The sequence below is a fragment of the Numenius arquata genome, chromosome 31 (genome assembly GCF_964106895.1).
Source record: "Numenius arquata chromosome 31, bNumArq3.hap1.1, whole genome shotgun sequence".
NCBI lineage: Eukaryota > Metazoa > Chordata > Aves > Charadriiformes > Scolopacidae > Numenius > Numenius arquata.
In genome coordinates, this window is record NC_133606.1 from 46,287 (window position 1) to 64,072 (window position 17,786).

At 57.5% G+C, this 17,786-nt stretch overlaps 1 protein-coding gene across 1 annotated transcript; it reads left to right on the forward strand.

The window, feature by feature from the left end:
* The first annotated feature begins 13,852 nt into the window (after nt 1-13,852).
* LOC141476396 (olfactory receptor 14J1-like) lies at nt 13,853-15,535 on the forward strand. Its single transcript, XM_074165073.1, has 2 exons — nt 13,853-13,904; nt 14,514-15,535. Exons 1-2 carry the CDS (start codon nt 13,853-13,855, stop codon nt 15,533-15,535), a joined length of 1,074 nt encoding a protein of 357 aa, XP_074021174.1.
* Nucleotides 15,536-17,786: the final 2,251 nt, after the last annotated feature.

The following is a 17,786-nucleotide window of genomic DNA, read 5'->3' on the forward strand; positions in this document are numbered from 1 at the left end:
GACTTGGTTTCTCTCCTGCTTGACCAAGCAGCAGCTCTCAGCAGACGGGGTTGTCTTGGTGTGCTGCCACGATGCCCAGGGAGGGAGCGCTCCCCGGGCCCAGGCTCTCCAGGGCAAAGGGGTGCAAGCCGCCAGCCCACCTTGTCCAGCTTCAGCTGTCCCAGGATGTACGCAGACACAGCGTCCCAGATAGCCACAATCTCTGGAAAGCAAGGGAAAGAGGTGTCAGGCTCGGGGCCAGGCAGCTCACAGCCTCTCACAAGCTCCTCGCCCAGGGGGACAGAGACAGGCATCCACAAACAGCCCAGACAAACACCGCCATGGCGGCTGCGGAGCTGGGCTGTGCCCCCCAATCTCAGAGTGCCAGCCTTACTCTGCTCCCGGGGCAGGGCTGGAGCAGAAATGGGGACGTGGGAAGGGCTCAGGACCAGGGCCGTGGCCATCGAACCCCCAGAAAGGGATGGCACCCCAGAGCCCACAAGGTGATCTGCCGGCTTGGTGGCACGTGAGGATCCCGTGGGAAGGAACAGAGGTTCTCCCAAAGGAGAGCAGTTCCAGGTGAAGGGCTGATTTGCAGCACAGGCATTTCTCGCTGCCTCATGAGAGCCTTGTGAGAACTGGGGGACACCTCAGTCCCCAGGACCCCTTTTGGTCCCAGGGCCAGAACCCCAAGAGGTACCAGCTCCCAGGGCAAGCTGGCCCTGGGTGGCCTCCCTGGCGAGGGGACCGAGACCTTCCCACAGGAGCCTCGGGGCTGAGGGCAGCCCCAGCATCACCACCCGGGAGTCCTGGTTGCCACAGTGTCCCCGGGGCCTTCAGGCAGGGCTCTGGCTCTGGCTCTGGCTCTGGCAGCCCCCAGCCCTGTGCAGCCACCCCCACAGCCCAGCAGCTGCAGCTCTGGACACTGGAGAGCCCCGGTGCGAGCCCTCGGGAAGAAGCTCCCAAAAAACTCTTACCCTCGGTGGAGAGACACAGGAGCGTGGGGAACAATCTGCTCAGCTCCAAGGTGATGCCCACGGTGTGGCAGCCCTCCATGGCGCTTGCCCGCTTGCCCTCAGCTCAGGGAAAGGGCTGCTCTTGCAGCTCCTCGCCCAAAACTCCTCTGCGACGTGCCCCTGCTCTGCCTGTCAGCGAGGGTCCCCCAGCGCAGCCCCGCTGCCTCCCGACCCCGCTCCCGGCTGTGGAGCAGCTCCCAAGGGCCGCCGTGGGGAGCCCCGGAGCAGTGCCCAGCCGTGGCCAAGCCTCGCCGGGAAGTGCCGGCCCTGCCACGGCGCTGGGGAGACCTCCCTTGGGATGTGGGGCCTCCCTCGGTGACATCAGCCGGCGTCACCTGAAGGTGCATTATGACGCCAGCAGGGAGGCGGCACAGCTGGGGAGAGAGGAGAGAGGGTTCCCCTCTTGTGCTGGGAAGCAGTTATGCCTCGCTTTCTCCCCAGTCCGTTTCCAAAAATCCCACCTGTCCCCTGCGCCAACGTGTCCCTGCCACTGGGAGCCCGTCCGGGCGGGTGGGCTCTGGGGCTTGGCTGCGGTTGGGCAGTGACAAGAGATGGCATCGAAGGCCTGTGGGATGCAAGAGCCCCCCCAGTGTGCCCAAGCACCCCTCCCGGCAGGAGCAGGATGGGCTTTACTGCACGGCTTTGGGCTGGGCTGGAGCTGATGTTCTCCAGAGCAGCCCAGGCGGTGCCGTGCTTTGGATCCGTGAGCAAAACAGTCCTGGTGGTAACACAGGTGTCTGCATGGATTTTTTGGGGGGGGGGTGGGGGTGGGCACGATTTTTGGGTGACACCCTGTCCTGGCTTGAGGTAAAACAGAACTAATTTTCTGTTCAGTAATTTTACCTTCTTAGCTGGGCCTCTTCTAACCAACTAAACTCTGAAAATTAACAGCATATTGTTCAGAAACTGTTCGCTCTCAGAGTGATAAGACCTGATTGTACCAAGGAATGGTGTGCAGAGAGGCCCTTGCTTATCCGTATTGCTATAACAACCAAGGTCAGGTAAATTTGTTATTTGCCCCGCTGGAGGGCCGGAAGCGGAAAAGCGTAGAGGGGTCACACCTGTAGGGAGGAACGGACAGGACAGGCGACCCAAACCTGACCAACAGGGTATTCCATCCCATCTGCCCCATGCTCAGTGTAAAAGCTGAGGGATCAGAGGGTCAATGCCAGCAATGTGCCCGTGTGGCCAAGAAGGCCAATGGCATCCTGGGGTGCATCAAGAAGAGCCAGCAGGTGGCCAGCAGGTTGAGGGAGGTCATCCTCCCCCTCTGCTCTGCCCTGGGGAGGCCCCATCTGGAGCACTGGGTCTAGTTCTGGCCTCCCCAGTTCAAGAAGGACAGGGAACCGCTGGAGAGGGTACAGCAAAGGGCTACCGAGATGATGAGGGGCCTAGAACATCTCTCTTACGAGGAAAGTCTGAGGGACTTGGGTCTGTTTAGTCTGGAGAAGAGAAGACTGAGGGGGGAATCTGATCAACGCCTATAAATACTTAAATGGTGTGTGTCAGGAAGATGGGGCCAGTCTTTTTTCAGTGGTGCCCAGTGACAGGACAAGAGGGAACGGGCACAAACGTGAACATACAAAGCTGCATCTAAACATGAGGAGGAACTTCTTTACTGCGAGGGTGGCAGAGCCCTGGAACAGGCTGCCCAGAGAGGTGGTGGAGTCTCCTTCTCTGGAGACATTCAAAACCCATCTGGACACCTTCCTGTCCAGCCTGCTCTGGGTGGACCTGCTTTGGCAGGGGGTTGGAGGAGATGGTCTCCAGAGGTCCCTTCCAATACCATATCATTCTGTGATTCTGTGACCCCTGACCTGACCCATAGCCACTGCTGGCTCTTCTCCTTGGGAGTCCTGCCTCGAGTCACCAAGGCGTGGGACACCTTGCTGGGGAAGGCTGTGGCAAAGAGAACGTGGAGAATCTCAGCTCTATCTACATCTGCTCTCAAATCTAGCAGTGACCGCACATTATCTTTGGTTCTTTAGTTGGTCCCATAATAGTAAATGTGCACAATGATGCCCTTGAATTGCCTTTCCAGGTTGGACTGACTTTCAGTCTGGACTATTGCTGTTCCTGGAAGATGCTGGTCTGGACGACCAGCTGTATTCAGCTCTCCACCACGCCTGGGCAGTTTATTCCATCAGTGCCACAGCTCTGTCTCCAACGGGAAGAGTTCCAGCTCGTCCTGTCCCTGCTGAGGGCTTTGCCGCACATTTGGGCTGAAGCATAGAATGATCGAATGGTTTGGGTTGGAAGGGACCTTAAAGATCATCTAGTCCCACCCCCTGCCCTGCCCTGGGGACACCTCCCACCACACCAGGTTGCTCCAAGCCCCGTCCAGCCTGGCCTTGAACCCCTCCAGGGATGGGGCAGCCACAGCTTCTCTGGGCAACCTGGGCCAGGCTCTCACCACCCTCACAGCAAAGAAGTTCTTTCCCAGATCTCATCTCAATCTCCCCTCTTTCAGGTTAAAACTCTTCCCCCTCATCCCATGGCTCCCCTCACTGATCAAGAGTCCTTCCCCAGCTTTCCTGGAGCCCCTTGAGGGACTGGAAGGGGCTCCAAGGTCTCCCCGGAGCCTTCTCTTCTCCAGGCTGAACCCCCCCAACTCTCTCAGCCTGTCCTCACAGCAGAGGGGCTCCAGCCCTCCCAGCATCTCCGGGGCCTCCTCTGGACCAGCTCCAACAGGTCCATGTCCTTCCTGTGCTGAGGACTAAAAGCTGGACACAGGACTCCAGGGGGGGTCTCCCCAGCGCGGAGCAGAGGGACAGAATCCCTCCCCCCCTCCCTCACCCTGCTGGCCACGCTGCTGGGGATGCAGGCCAGGATAGCGGGGTTTCTGGGCTGCCAGCGCACGTTGTTGGCTCGTGTGGAGCTTCTCAGCCACCAACACCCCCAAGTCCTTCTCCTCAGGGCTGCTCTCCAGCCGTTCTCCACCCAACCTGTATTTGTGCCTGGGATTGCCGTGACCCAGGGGCAGGACCTTGCACTTGTTGGGTTAGTATCTTGTGGGCCAGCAGGAGGCACATGGCTGCCAAGGTGTCCGTGAGGTCACTGCTGTCTCTGGAGGGGACAGGCCAACAGCAGGAATGTGGCTGGGAAAGGGGGCTGCCAGGTCACTTCTTTCTGCACTCGCTGGTAGGTCAGCCCTTGAGTCATGGCTGGGCTTTTAGGCTCAGGTCGGGCAGTGTCTCTGACAGGCCAGCAGAAGGCATCTGGAGGGCAATGGGTTGTTTTTTTCAATTAGGTGAGGGAAAAGAAATCTCAATCAAAGCGGGGCATTGTGGTGCTAGAGGTCACCCACAGGGAGTCTGGATCAGCCCACGCCTCGGTGTTTCAACGAAAATCCAGCAAGGATGCAGAGACATCAGGGAAGATACAGAAATGCTGGGGTGAGAGCCCGGTGGGAAAGCAGGATGGACGCCAACAGACTGAGGGGAAAGGGATAAGGTGTGGGACGGTGTAGGACAACCTGCAGTAGAGACGTCACAGGGCTCTGGCGAGGCTGCAAGGCCCAACAGGACTGAGGTCTTTGTCCCCTTAGCTTAGGGCAGCTTCCTCTGCCACCGAGGCCTAAAAGGAGGAACTTTGTTTGGAGGCTCTGGACTTCATTCCTTCCTTTGCCCTGCTTGGGGAGGCCGGGAGGTGTTGCCCAGCCCTTGAACGCTTGGCCTTGCTCCCCCTCACACCCGATCACCCCAGGAAGGGCCCTGAGCCCCACCTGAGGGGCAGGAACTGCCTTCCCAGGGCCTGGCGGTCAGGGATTGGCCTTTCTGCTCCATCAGACAAACCGAGGGGTTCCTCAGCATCTGAGCTGCCTGCACAGCACCTTTGCCAACCTGCAATCATGGCCTCCTGTGATCTGCTCTAACGAGTCCCTGGGGAGGCTTGGCCAGTAACGGCCCTCAGTGGGGCCCATTAATGCTTCCAGGTGCTCTGAGTTTTTTTTCTCAGTTGGATTTCTTGAGCACTTTGTTTGCTCTTCTCTCAGGAACTGAGGTTCGTGGACTGAGGGGCAAATACACCGTGGGGCTCATTAAAATACAGAAAGCCCTAACGAGCTATGTCTCTTCCTGCAATTTTCTTCAAGCCTTCAAGACTTGTACACCTGATTGGAGTCATTTCACAGTGGAAGATTTCAAAGTGCACCTAAACCAACGATGTTTGATTGTAAAGGGTACATTTTACTACTTTTCCGTTTAGAGAAGAGGTGATGGCAGCATTCTGCTGTCGATATTGATGCAGAGGGTCTCCTCAGGAGGTCTGGAGGGGTAGAAAAAGCGGTCCCTTGAGGTCCACCACTGTCTGGACAACCTTGCTCCTCACTACTTCTGACACTAGCCGCCAGGGACTTACATCACTGTTCCTCGCATCAGACTGCTCCACTCAGGTCCGCAGCTGGAGGTTACAGCTCCACCAGCTCTCCTCGGGGAACTGGCCGCACCCGGCCACAGGAGGAGCTTTCCTATTTGTCACAAAAGAAAAGCAAAGCACAATAAAGTTCCATAAACAACACCACTCAGCAACTATCCGCTAAGTATGTGTCTTTCTACAAGGGCCAATCTTATGAGAACTGTATTAGATATAGATAGATTGATGGATAGATAGATGGGTGGGTAGATAGATGGATGGATGGATGGATGGAGAGATAGAAAGAAAAAGATAGATATGAACATAACATAAAGTGTTGTGTAAAGGGAAGATTTGGCTACAGTAAGACAGACAAGCTTTTAGAACCTGCAGTTCACAGCGGCAGCAAAGGTTAGAGGTATTCATAGGGGCTACAAAGATGATGAGGGGCCTAGAACATCTCTCTTACGATAAAAAGGCTGAGGGACTTGGGTCTGTTTAGTCTGGAGAAGAGAAGACTGAGGGGGGATCTGATCAACGCCTATAAATACTTAAAGGGTGGGTGTCGGGAGGATGGGGCCAGCCATTTTTTGGTGGTGCCCAGTGACAGGACAAGAGGGGATCCTCAAACTCCCAGGGGATCTTCAAACCCCCGTGGGACAGGTTCCTGTCCAGCCTGCTCTGGGTGACCCTGCTCTGGCAGGGGCTTGGATTGGATGATCTCTGAAGGTCCCTTCCAACCGCTACCATGCTGTGATTCTGTGATTAACTAGTCCTGTCTGTAGGACTGACGTACAAGTATCTTGCATCCTGTACAAATTGCCAACGAGTGGTGAAGTTAAATCGACTCAGCTGGCCTTTTAAAACGGAGCGTTACTGTCTTCGGGCTGAATCGTGTTTTGTTGATGTTTGATAGTGCCCTGTAGCCGTAAGGACTTGCTCTTTTTGCATCTTACTGCCCCAAAAATGACTTGCAGCGCGTGAGGTTGCCGAGTAGTGAAACGTACGTGTGTGTGTGCTCGCGTACCGGCAGGGCCCACCTTAAATCGGTCAGTAGCTGTGGTAGTTCACGTGCTAGAAAGGAGTGGAAATAAACCTACCCTTCCTCTGTGCTTTTACAGGCTCAAAGCAGCAGCGGTTCTGTCTCAGAAGCAGAAGCTTTCACACGCTGTCCGGTTCTTCAATTTGCAGTGGCGTTATGTCAGCAGCGGAAAGAAGCTTTGCCATAAGCATACGGAGAGGGAAAACACAACCCAACCAAACCAAATATGGGAGAAAGAAAAAAACACAGGGAGAGTGACTGCTTTGAATTAACTTCATTGATTGCTTTTGTGTTGTGCTTTGTTTAAAGGCCCAAGTCTGCCTATAGCGCTTCGTCTCACTCTGGAATTTCGAAGCTACTCCAAGTCAAGACCAGGTTCTTCCCGCTCTCGCTCCTGCTCTCGGTCATTTAGGCGTTCCCCGTCTCGTTCCTATTCGCGATCGCCACCGTATCCAAGAAGAGGCAAAGGCAAGGTCCAGTGTATGGTGTGAGAGCTTCCTATGGCAGATCTGTTGATGTTAGAGTTCCATTTGAAAAGGAAAGATACAGAGAACGGGAAAGGACCTCTAGAGGATGGTGTGAAAAGTTTTCCAGGGGCCATGCTGTTGGCGCTCAACCTCGACCTCCAGTAAAGAGAGAGAACTGTTCTCCGGACAGGTTTGGTCCACCTGGGACCAGAGGAGAGAAATCACCATATGCTCGGGGACATAGGGAGGATTCTGCAGGAGTGGGGCTGCAGGTGTTGGCGCTGTGGGGCACGTGTGGACTTGGTTCCCTCCTGCCCCTACGAGCCGTTCTGGCATCACGCCTGGGGTGTGTCTAATCCCTTCAGAGCCATCCATCGCCAGGCACAGGCCAGTCAGTCCAACTGGGAACAGCCCCAGAGCTCTTTATTTCGTATTGATAGCTGCATGCCCGCAGCTGAGGTGAGAGGCCTCCCGGCCCTTGGCTAAGAGCCACTGCCGCAGCCGCCGCTCCCGGCACCTTCTCCTCTGCTGCGGTTCCAGCATCTGGTGCTGGGGAGGAAGAAAGAGAAGGGTCTGATCGTATGGACGGGGAGAAGGCAGGGAAATCCTGCAGGCGTAGCTCAGGCCACCTGTGTTGGGATCTGCTTGCCATGAGGCGTCTGTGGAGTGGGAGAGGCCCCTGATGCCCGGGCCCATGAGAAGGTCCCGGGGGCAGCTGGTCAGCCTGGGGCTGAGTCCGGTGGGGCCGAGACCTTGGGTGTCCCATACACGTGTCCCCCCTGGGGGCAAGGCGTCTTGGGGCAGGACTCTGCAAGGGAAGGACACGCTCTCTGGTTTGGAAAGGAGAGCGCCCTCCATCAGAGGGATCCATCCCTCTGCCTTCAGCCAGGACTTTTACATCCCCCGTGGAAAGCCGGTTCTGGGTGCCCAGGCAGCCCCCCTGGGTGTCAGGGAGTTCCAGCCCAAAGCCAGCCTCCAAGACCTGCTTCTGTCTCACGAGGGCTGTGGGAGAAATGCCCTCTTTGCCCCGGGACTGCCCTCGGTGGAGGCAGGGGCCCTGCAGCCGGGGGCGGCACCATCCCTTTTTGGAGACACTTACCAGGGGAGCTGCCTCTGCTGCTCTTGACGCCGCCTGTGGTGCTCAGCGACGTGCTTGTAGATGCCCCTCTGTGTCTGGTGCGGCTCCAGCCTTCTGAGGACCTGGGCGGCTCGTGGGGAAAGGTGGCTGCGACAACAGGGAAAGGTCATCCCTCAGCCTCTGCCGGAGACCCCTCCGCCTCTCCCCGCTCCAGCCCCTGCGCCCACCCTGCGGGTGAGTTTTGGGCCTCGGCTGTGTGGGTAACCCCGGTCGTGCCCGGGGCAGGAGACACCGGAGGCTGTCCTATGGCACCCCAGGACGCAGGGACGGGGAACCTGGACATCTGTGTGTGGTCACGGCTGCTGGACTGCTCCAGGCTGTGCCAGAGCCGGCGCACACTTACTCAGGCCGCAGTCTCTCCCGCTGGGCTGCTGCTGCCCTCTCCTCCGCGGGGAGAGGATTTTCAGCCTTCCTCCACCTCCAGTTGACCTCCCTTCTCCTGGGCTGGGCTGGAGGGTGGGGAGTCCAAGCGTCTTCAGTGCCGAGGGCCTGCCAAGGAGGAGACGCTCTCAGCAAACGGCAAACAGAGGTGCCGTTTCCCAGAGGACCTCCCGTGAAAGGAGCCCGCAGCAGGACCTGGGCGCAGGAGACTCAGCACCGCGTGCCCGTCATCACGGCCGGCGGCTGCTTTCGCCCCTCGCGTCCTGCCGCCGATCTCTCCCGCACGGGGATGAGAGGGCAAAGCCCTGGCCTGCAGTGGGGGTCAGTCCTGCTCCCACCCCCGGAGACCTGCCCCCCGGGTGGCTGCTGCTCCCAGCGGTGTCACTCGCCGCCCGTACCTGGGGCGGCTCTCGGTCCTGCCCTGCAGACCAGGCTTCCCACGCCGCCGCTTCTGCCTTAGCTTGCTGCAGCCGCTCTTGCCACCGGGTCTTTGATTGGTCCCACTCTGCAGACAGCTGCCGGACCTCCTGGAGAGGATGGAAATGCAGCAGCAGGCAGGATTAGTCTCAGCTCCTGGAGGGGCTTCCTTCGGCTCTGAGCCACGTTGGCGCCCCTTGCCTCAGCCGGCAGCGCTTTGCCCCGCACAGATCCAGGGGCGTGGAGTCACGCCACGCTCCTCCACTCATGGCAATCGCAGCCGAGTGACCAAAGACCTCCACTGTCAGCAGCCTAGAAAGGACCTGGACGCTCTCCATAGCCCCTGGCCAGAATAAAGTGTTTCGTTACAACCCAGGGGGCAATAACCAGCGGGAAGGGTCCGCAGAACCTTCCTTTTCACCAAGAAGATGTGAAGGAGGGGACAGACAGGGGACAATGAAAACAGGCCAAGGGACCCTTTGGGGATGGCTCTCCGCACAAAGAGGATTTGCCAAGTCTCAAGCGGCACGGTAGTCAGAGCAAGGCAGAGCAGGTACCTGCAGCGCTCTCCTGCAGCCTTCAGAGGACGGGAGCGCAGCGGTGGGCCTGGCTGGAGGCGCAGGCTCCTGCCTGTCGGCCTCCTCCGAGCTGGGGGAGCTGCCTGGACATGGCGGGAGCACACTGCAAAGAGACAGCAGGAGGAGTCGGTGTGAGCACGGGGCAGGTTGCTCTCCCATTTTCATCTGGGATCAAAGCTCCCCAGGCTGGAAGAAGAAGAGGCAAGGGAGGTGAGGCCGTTTCCCGTGGGAAGGGGGAGCCTTTCCTGAGCCACATCAGGCGGATGGGATGGAGACGCGGCAGAGAGGACTGCCCCTCAGGTCTGCTGGAAGGGCAAGCCAAGGGATGTGGGGCGCACCCAGCATCTGCCACCTTCCCCGCTAAGGGGCCTGGGATGAGGCAAAGAAGCTCCTGAAAACCGCGGGGCACGTGCCGGGCACCTTCCCGAGTCCCTGCAGCTGGAGTGGCCAAAGGGCATGTCTCTCCTACATGGGCTCGGGGATCCCTTTCGTCCCACCCAAGGAGGTCTCACCTGGAAGAAGTCTTCTTCCCCATGTCTTGCTGCCTTGTGCCCGGGCTCTGGCTTGGCAGCACGGGGAGGGAAAGGTTCCTCGGCCTCTGCAGCACCTTCTCAAGAAGCCCCTCGGTAGCTGGGAAAGGAGGACGCTCTTCAGAGCAGCCCCGTGAGGAGCGCGTCTGAACCGGGCTGCGGTCACCCAGCGTGGGGAAGGGCTCGCCCCGGAGAGCTGGGACGCGGATCCCGTACCTCTTCTCATCCTGTGCTGTTCTGAAGCCTTCCTCTGCTGGGTGGCCAGAGCCTTGACCACCGCTCTGCTGATCACAACGAACCGAAACCTGGAAAGCAAACGATGACACAGGCTTGAAGAAGGGTGACCCCGGCCCTCTGCAGCTCTCTCCCCAGCGCTTTTCCCTCCTGGCTGTCGTGCGAGGCACGGCATCCCTTTCCCTCTGCGGCCATGTACAGCTCTTATTTGCAACCTGTCCCCAGTGCCACAAAACGTAGCTTCAAGTCCTCTCTGCGTGCAGCCGGTTCTCTCTGCTGGCAATGACGGTGGGCTGGGGGCGAGAAGCACCATCACAATGCCCGGTCACTCCAGGAGAATACACGCCTAGCCCAAACTCGGCATCAGTGAACCAGAAGCCAGGCACTCGAGGACTGATCCCTGACTCGCTGCCGAGTGTCGAGCCCCAACAGCGCGCGCTCCTGAGCAGGAGCTGGGAAGCCCCCCGCTCAGTCGGTCGAGGGCTGCAGAGGAACCGCACTCACTTGGGGAAGGCGTAGTCGGGAGCAGTCGGCGTCCCCCGAGCGGTGCTCGCTCCCCCGGAGATCGCTGCACCCGGCATCCACAGCCTCTGCAAAGTGGCACAGAGCTGTTAGAAGCTTTCCAAGGCAGTTTCCTCTTGGCTCCTCATGGAAGCAGATGTGCCTCCTGCTCCAAAAGAAAGCCACTTCTCCAAAGCCCTCTCCCAAACCCTCCTCCACGAACGCTAGCCCTTGCTTTGCTCTGCTCTGGAGAAGCTGCACAGCAAACACGGAGACCGCGCAATAGAACGCTGCCAGGCTCTTTGTAGGGCAAGGACCCAGAACCTCAGCAGAAACTTTCTCTGCCGACGCAGAAGTCAGTGGGGGTGAGCGTGGGGAAAGGCCCTTTGACTGGCCGGCCACGTCCAGGCTGGCCAACGGCGACGGGGCTGCTCACCCTTCCGTAGGCTTCCCTACGGAAGACACTGAAGCCCCCTCCAAACCCGAGCCACTCACGGTGCGAAGCAGCGCGATCCGGCTGGCCTTGCTCTCCAGCCCTGTGACGCAGTCGTAATAAAACCGCATGCACAGGACATCGTCTCGGCAGGACAGAACGCCAATGTCCTTGAAGGTGAAGGAGAGGCGCTGCCTGTTCCTCAGTTGGAAAGAGTACAAGAGTATGGTCTCTCGCACACAGTCCTCCACCATGTGCCGCGGGAAGGAGGTGGCTTGCGAGAGCCACCTGTAGTTCAACGGCTTGATCTTGGCATCGTCTGCAAGGAGGAGGAACATCGTCACTGCCACGGCAGGCTGAATTTCCATGTCAGATCCATAACAGAACGCCACAGAAAGGGGCGTTTATGAAAACAGTTCTTGGGGAGGGGTTGGTTTGTTCTGGGGGAGGGAGCTCAAGCCGTCCCCCGACCTTTGGAGGCAATTCTCTACTTCTCCCAGCCCTTTCCAAAGGGCACGCAGCTGCCCCCGGACGTGGAAGGGGGAAAGTGGAGGCTGGCCGCTGCCTTCTCACCGGGGATAGTCACTGTCTGGAACATGAGCTCCTGCAGACACGCCCCATCAATGCCCAGCTGGAAGACTGGTCTTCGAACCATAAGCACCTCCCTTTCATCCTGGAACCGCTCTTGGACCAGAGCGAAGGTCCCGAGTCCTGGGAGCAGGACACCCTGCCCGGGAAAAAAGACAAAGGCTGATGAGTGAGTACTTCAGAGACAGGAAAAGTGAGAGCTCTGCAAAAGGCCCAAGGTCTCCGTTTGTTTCCTCCCCCTCCTCAAAACGTTTGCTAACGTCCCTTGGCAAGAGAAGATCCCAGGCATTTGCAGCAGAGGGAATACCCCTGGGACTGATTCCCGGGGCTTATCCTTGGCCCTTGGCCCAGCGTAAGCCCCTCTCTCTCTGCCTGGTGTCTCCACTCTGACCGTAGCAAAGGGTGAAGCCCTATCGTCTGCCGAATGCTTTCTCAGACAAGATCTGGACTTGGTTTCTCTCCTGCTTGACCAAGCAGCAGCTCTCAGCAGACGGGGTTGTCTTGGTGTGCTGCCACGATGCCCAGGGAGGGAGCGCTCCCCGGGCCCAGGCTCTCCAGGGCAAAGGGGTGCAAGCCGCCAGCCCACCTTGTCCAGCTTCAGCTGTCCCAGGATGTACGCAGACACAGCGTCCCAGATAGCCACAATCTCTGGAAAGCAAGGGAAAGAGGTGTCAGGCTCGGGGCCAGGCAGCTCACAGCCTCTCACAAGCTCCTCGCCCAGGGGGACAGAGACAGGCATCCACAAACAGCCCAGACAAACACCGCCATGGCGGCTGCGGAGCTGGGCTGTGCCCCCCAATCTCAGAGTGCCAGCCTTACTCTGCTCCCGGGGCAGGGCTGGAGCAGAAATGGGGACGTGGGAAGGGCTCAGGACCAGGGCCGTGGCCATCGAACCCCCAGAAAGGGATGGCACCCCAGAGCCCACAAGGTGATCTGCCGGCTTGGTGGCACGTGAGGATCCCGTGGGAAGGAACAGAGGTTCTCCCAAAGGAGAGCAGTTCCAGGTGAAGGGCTGATTTGCAGCACAGGCATTTCTCGCTGCCTCATGAGAGCCTTGTGAGAACCGGGGGACACCTCAGTCCCCAGGACCCCTTTTGGTCCCAGGGCCAGAACCCCAAGAGGTACCAGCTCCCAGGGCAAGCTGGCCCTGGGTGGCCTCCCTGGCGAGGGGACCGAGACCTTCCCACAGGAGCCTCGGGGCTGAGGGCAGCCCCAGCATCACCACCCGGGAGTCCTGGTTGCCACAGTGTCCCCGGGGCCTTCAGGCAGGGCTCTGGCTCTGGCTCTGGCTCTGGCAGCCCCCAGCCCTGTGCAGCCACCCCCACAGCCCAGCAGCTGCAGCTCTGGACACTGGAGAGCCCCGGTGCGAGCCCTCGGGAAGAAGCTCCCAAAAAACTCTTACCCTCGGTGGAGAGACACAGGAGCGTGGGGAACAATCTGCTCAGCTCCAAGGTGATGCCCACGGTGTGGCAGCCCTCCATGGCGCTTGCCCGCTTGCCCTCAGCTCAGGGAAAGGGCTGCTCCTGCAGCTCCTCGCCCAAAACTCCTCTGCGACGTGCCCCTGCTCTGCCTGTCAGCGAGGGTCCCCCAGCGCAGCCCCGCTGCCTCCCGACCCCGCTCCCGGCTGTGGAGCAGCTCCCAAGGGCCGCCGTGGGGAGCCCCGGAGCAGTGCCCAGCCGTGGCCAAGCCTCGCCGGGAAGTGCCGGCCCTGCCACGGCGCTGGGGAGACCTCCCTTGGGATGTGGGGCCTCCCTCGGTGACATCAGCCGGCGTCACCTGAAGGTGCATTATGACGCCAGCAGGGAGGCGGCACAGCTGGGGAGAGAGGAGAGAGGGTTCCCCTCTTGTGCTGGGAAGCAGTTATGCCTCGCTTTCTCCCCAGTCCGTTTCCAAAAATCCCACCTGTCCCCTGCGCCAACGTGTCCCTGCCACTGGGAGCCCGTCCGGGCGGGTGGGCTCTGGGGCTTGGCTGCGGTTGGGCAGTGACAAGAGATGGCATCGAAGGCCTGTGGGATGTTGCAGGGCTGTTTGCAGGGCTCAGGGAGCCAGTTTTCCATTCAGAACATACGCTCTTGAGGACATTCAGTGATTTCCCTGCCGGGGGTGTGTGTGCTGTGCTGCAGGCTGTCCTCCAGAAGGGCACAGCTCTCCGGTTGCATCTCTCTGTTGCCCAGCAGCCCCCCGGTGCCAAGGCCATGGAGGTGCTGCTGGAAGGCTGTGTGCGAGCGGCCGGAATGGGCCCTCCAGGTCCCTGGCTGGGAGTGGAGAGCTGAGGTATCCCTCAGGAAGGATGAGGCAGTAGGAAGAGCTTGGAGATCTGCACTTGGAAATGGGATTCACCCACTCTCAATGTTGTCCAGGTCCTTCTCAGGGGAACATCTGGGCGCGCTGGCCCTCCAGCTCCGAGGTGGCAGCCGAGGGCAGCTGAGAACAGGGCTGGTGGAGACACTGGCTGTCCTCACTCCACACACAGGGACAGTCCCGTTGCCTCACAGGACCCACAAGGGCTTCTCCTGGAGAGAAGCAGAAATGGCAAGGATTTCTGCCTTAAAAATAACGCTCACTGTGGCGGGGCAAGAAGAAACAAATAAACCCAATTCTCCACAGCTCTGCTCTTGCAGAGTGTCACCTTTGGGAGTGACAAAGCTGATAATCCCTCTAATGCCACAGGTGGGTTTTAGCTGTTATGACTCCCGGTTCCTGTATCTCTATTGCTGTAGGGCAGGACTGACTCCTCCAGAACCCACCGCGGAGCCCTCTGCTCCTCGGGGGATCCTCAGCCAGCACCCACCAGACTTCAGCCAAAGGTCTTTCTGAAAGGGGAGAGGTGACCTGGGGGGTTTCCATGACAACCAGAATACGTTTTGCTCATAGACATCTACCTGAACTTGTCACAGACTTTTCCTCTTACAACAGGTCCCCATGCCCCGAGGCAGCAAATGTCCAATGGCAGCTCCATCACTGTGTTCCTCCTCCTGGCATTCGCAGACACACGGGAACTGCAGCTCTTGCACTTCTGGCTCTTCCTGGGCATCTACCTGGCTGCCCTCCTGGGAAACGGCCTCATCATCACTGCCATAGCCTGTGACCACCGCCTCCACACCCCCATGTACTTCTTCCTTCTCAACCTGTCCCTCCTCGACCTGGGCTCCATCTCCACCACTCTCCCCAAATCCATGGCCAGTTCCCTCTGGAACACCACGGCCATCTCCCACACGGGATGTGCTGTCCAACTCTTTTTCTTTCTCTTCCTGATGTCAGCAGAGTTTTCTCTTCTCACCATCATGGCCTACGACCGCTACGTTGCCATCTGCAAACCCCTGCACTACGGGACCCTCCTGGGCAGCAGAGCTTGTGTCCACATGGCAGCTGCTGCCTGGGGCACTGGGTTTCTCGACGCTCTCCTGCACACAGTCAATACATTTTCCCTACCCCTCTGCCAGGGCAATGCCCTGGACCAGTTCTTCTGTGAGATCCCCCAGATCCTCAAGCTCTCCTGCTCAGGCTCCTACCTCAGGGATGTTGGGGTTGTTGTCGTTAGTGTCTGTTTAGCATTTGGTTGTTTTGTTTTCATTGTGGTGTCCTATGTGCAGATCTTCAGGGCCGTGCTGAGGATCCCCTCTGAGCAGGGACGGCACAAAGCCTTTTCCACGTGCCTCCCTCACCTGGCCGTGGTCTCTCTGGTTGTCACCACGGGCATGTTTGCCTACCTGAAGCCGCCCTCCATCTCCTCCCCATCCCTAGACCTGGTGGTGGCTGTGCTGTACTCGGTGGTTCCTCCGGCAGTGAACCCCCTCATCTACAGCATGAGGAACCAGGAGCTCAAGGATGCCCTGAGGAAAACTATGACTCGGTGTTTTTCAAAAGCAATGAACTAGCCATCTTCATCTCCATAGCAGTCACAATGAATCTCACTACAGGCACAGCCTCTCGCACGTATTTTGTGGTGGTGGTGACACATCCAGTGTCAAGAGATGGCATCGAAGGCCTGTGGGATGCAAGAGCCCCCCCAGTGTGCCCAAGCACCCCTCCCGGCAGGAGCAGGATGGGCTTTACTGCACGGCTTTGGGCTGGGCTGGAGCTGATGTTCTCCAGAGCAGCCCAGGCGGTGCCGTGCTTTGGATCCGTGAGCAAAACAGTCCTGGTGGTAACACAGGTGTCTGCATGGATTTTTTTGGGGGGGGGGTGGGGGTGGGGGTGGGCACGATTTTTGGGTGACACCCTGTCCTGGCTTGAGGTAAAACAGAACTAATTTTCTGTTCAGTAATTTTACCTTCTTAGCTGGGCCTCTTCTAACCAACTAAACTCTGAAAATTAACAGCATATTGTTCAGAAACTGTTCGCTCTCAGAGTGATAAGACCTGATTGTACCAAGGAATGGTGTGCAGAGAGGCCCTTGCTTATCCGTATTGCTATAACAACCAAGGTCAGGTAAATTTGTTATTTGCCCCGCTGGAGGGCCGGAAGCGGAAAAGCGTAGAGGGGTCACACCTGTAGGGAGGAACGGACAGGACAGGCGACCCAAACCTGACCAACAGGGTATTCCATCCCATCTGCCCCATGCTCAGTGTAAAAGCTGAGGGATCAGAGGGTCAATGCCTCTTCCTTCGACGGCCGACGGCCGAGGAGGACCCTGTCTGTTCGTCTGCCTTTCATCCCGATGCGAGCATTCCTGACTCCAGCTCCGGAATCCAGCTCCTGTCCATCACCGAGTCCAGCCTGGGACTTTCCCCTGTGCCTGCTGGGGACGTGATCGTCATCCTGGGAGCTTGATAGGGTTTTGTATATACCGTGTACTTTTTTTCCCTTCTTTTTTCTTTTCTTCTTCTTCTTCTTCATTAATTCATTATTTATTAATATTTTCATTAAAGTAGTTTAGTTTTTTCTAAACTCATAAATCTCTTTTATCTCTTCCTCTCCTCTCTTTTCCTTAAGGGGGGGGAGGGAGGGGCCATCTGTCGTTCTGATTGGTCAATCCGGTCAAAACCACGACAGATTTATTGGCGCCCAACGTGGGGCTCGACTGTGGTACGACTAGAGCTCTGGTAGATTGTCTGAATAGTTTGAATTCCAGCTTGCTCAGAGATTAAAACAGACGGTTCACATCATGTTTTTAGACGGAATATGGTATCGTATCTTGATGGGGATTTCTTCCAGGTTACTTGATTCGGCACTGTAGAATTTGCCTTACGTGTTGTGTAATTTACTTGCTCTTTGTGTCTGCACGCGGTGGTTCAAACGTGGTATTCTGATATTGTGTTTGATCCTGATCCATACTGTGATTGAATGGCTGGTTTCTTTACCGAGATTCCTCGGGCATTCCGTACTGAATTCTGTTGCTACTTATACTTCCAATTTTACCTCGGGAATGTTTACTTCACCCTTTACTGCTCAGGCGAAATCGTCACCATCAGAGACAGAGGATGCAGCCCCTTTGGATAGCGTGAATGACAGCTGCGTTCTTAAAATCATTATTTGAGCGTCGATATTGCTGCATGGGCTGCAGGGGTGGTTTCTCTTTAAACCTTGGTGCAGAAATGCGACATGCGCTGACGCTGACCCTACTCAGGCTCCATCGGCACCGGTACAAGCTGCTCCGGTGACCAGAAGGAAAAGGAGGAGGTCAGCTCAGCCCTCTGTCCCTTGTGACAAAGACCAAGTAAAGCCAGACGGCAGGGGGGAGGACTCTGCTGCCCAGGAAAGTGGTTGAGGCACCATCCCTGGAGGTATTCAAGAGAGGAGTTGACATGGTGCTCAGGGATATGGATTAGTGTTGGGTGGTGTTTTGTGTGTGTTTTTTTCTTTGGTTTTTTTTGTTGGGTTTGGTGGTTAGTGGGTTTTTTTGGGTTTTTTTTTTGTGGTTTTTTTTGTTTGTTTGTTTTGTTTGTTTTTTTTGTGTATTTAATCGGTTGGACTAGATGATCTTAAAAGGTCCCTTCCAACCTAGGTGATTCTGTGATTCTGTGATTCTGTGAGATGCAGAAGAGGGTCCTTCTAAAGCCCACAAGGGAGAGGCTCCTGCGCCGGCAAAGGAGGAGGACTCAGATACAGAGATAATTATTAAATCCTTCTCTATGAAGGATTTGCGGAATATAAGGAAGGATTTTAGCCGTAATGACGGTGAGACAC

What these genes read in the sequence shown, in the direction of transcription:
- LOC141476396 (XM_074165073.1), top strand. Translation starts at nt 13,853, where the DNA reads ATGGAGGTGCTGCTGGAAGGCTGTGTGCGAGCGGCCGGAATGGGCCCT. An exon ending in GGCCGGAATGGGCCCTCCAG is followed by an intron (nt 13,905 to 14,513) that starts GTCCCTGGCTGG and finishes CATGACAACCAG; the next exon opens with AATACGTTTTGCTCATAGAC.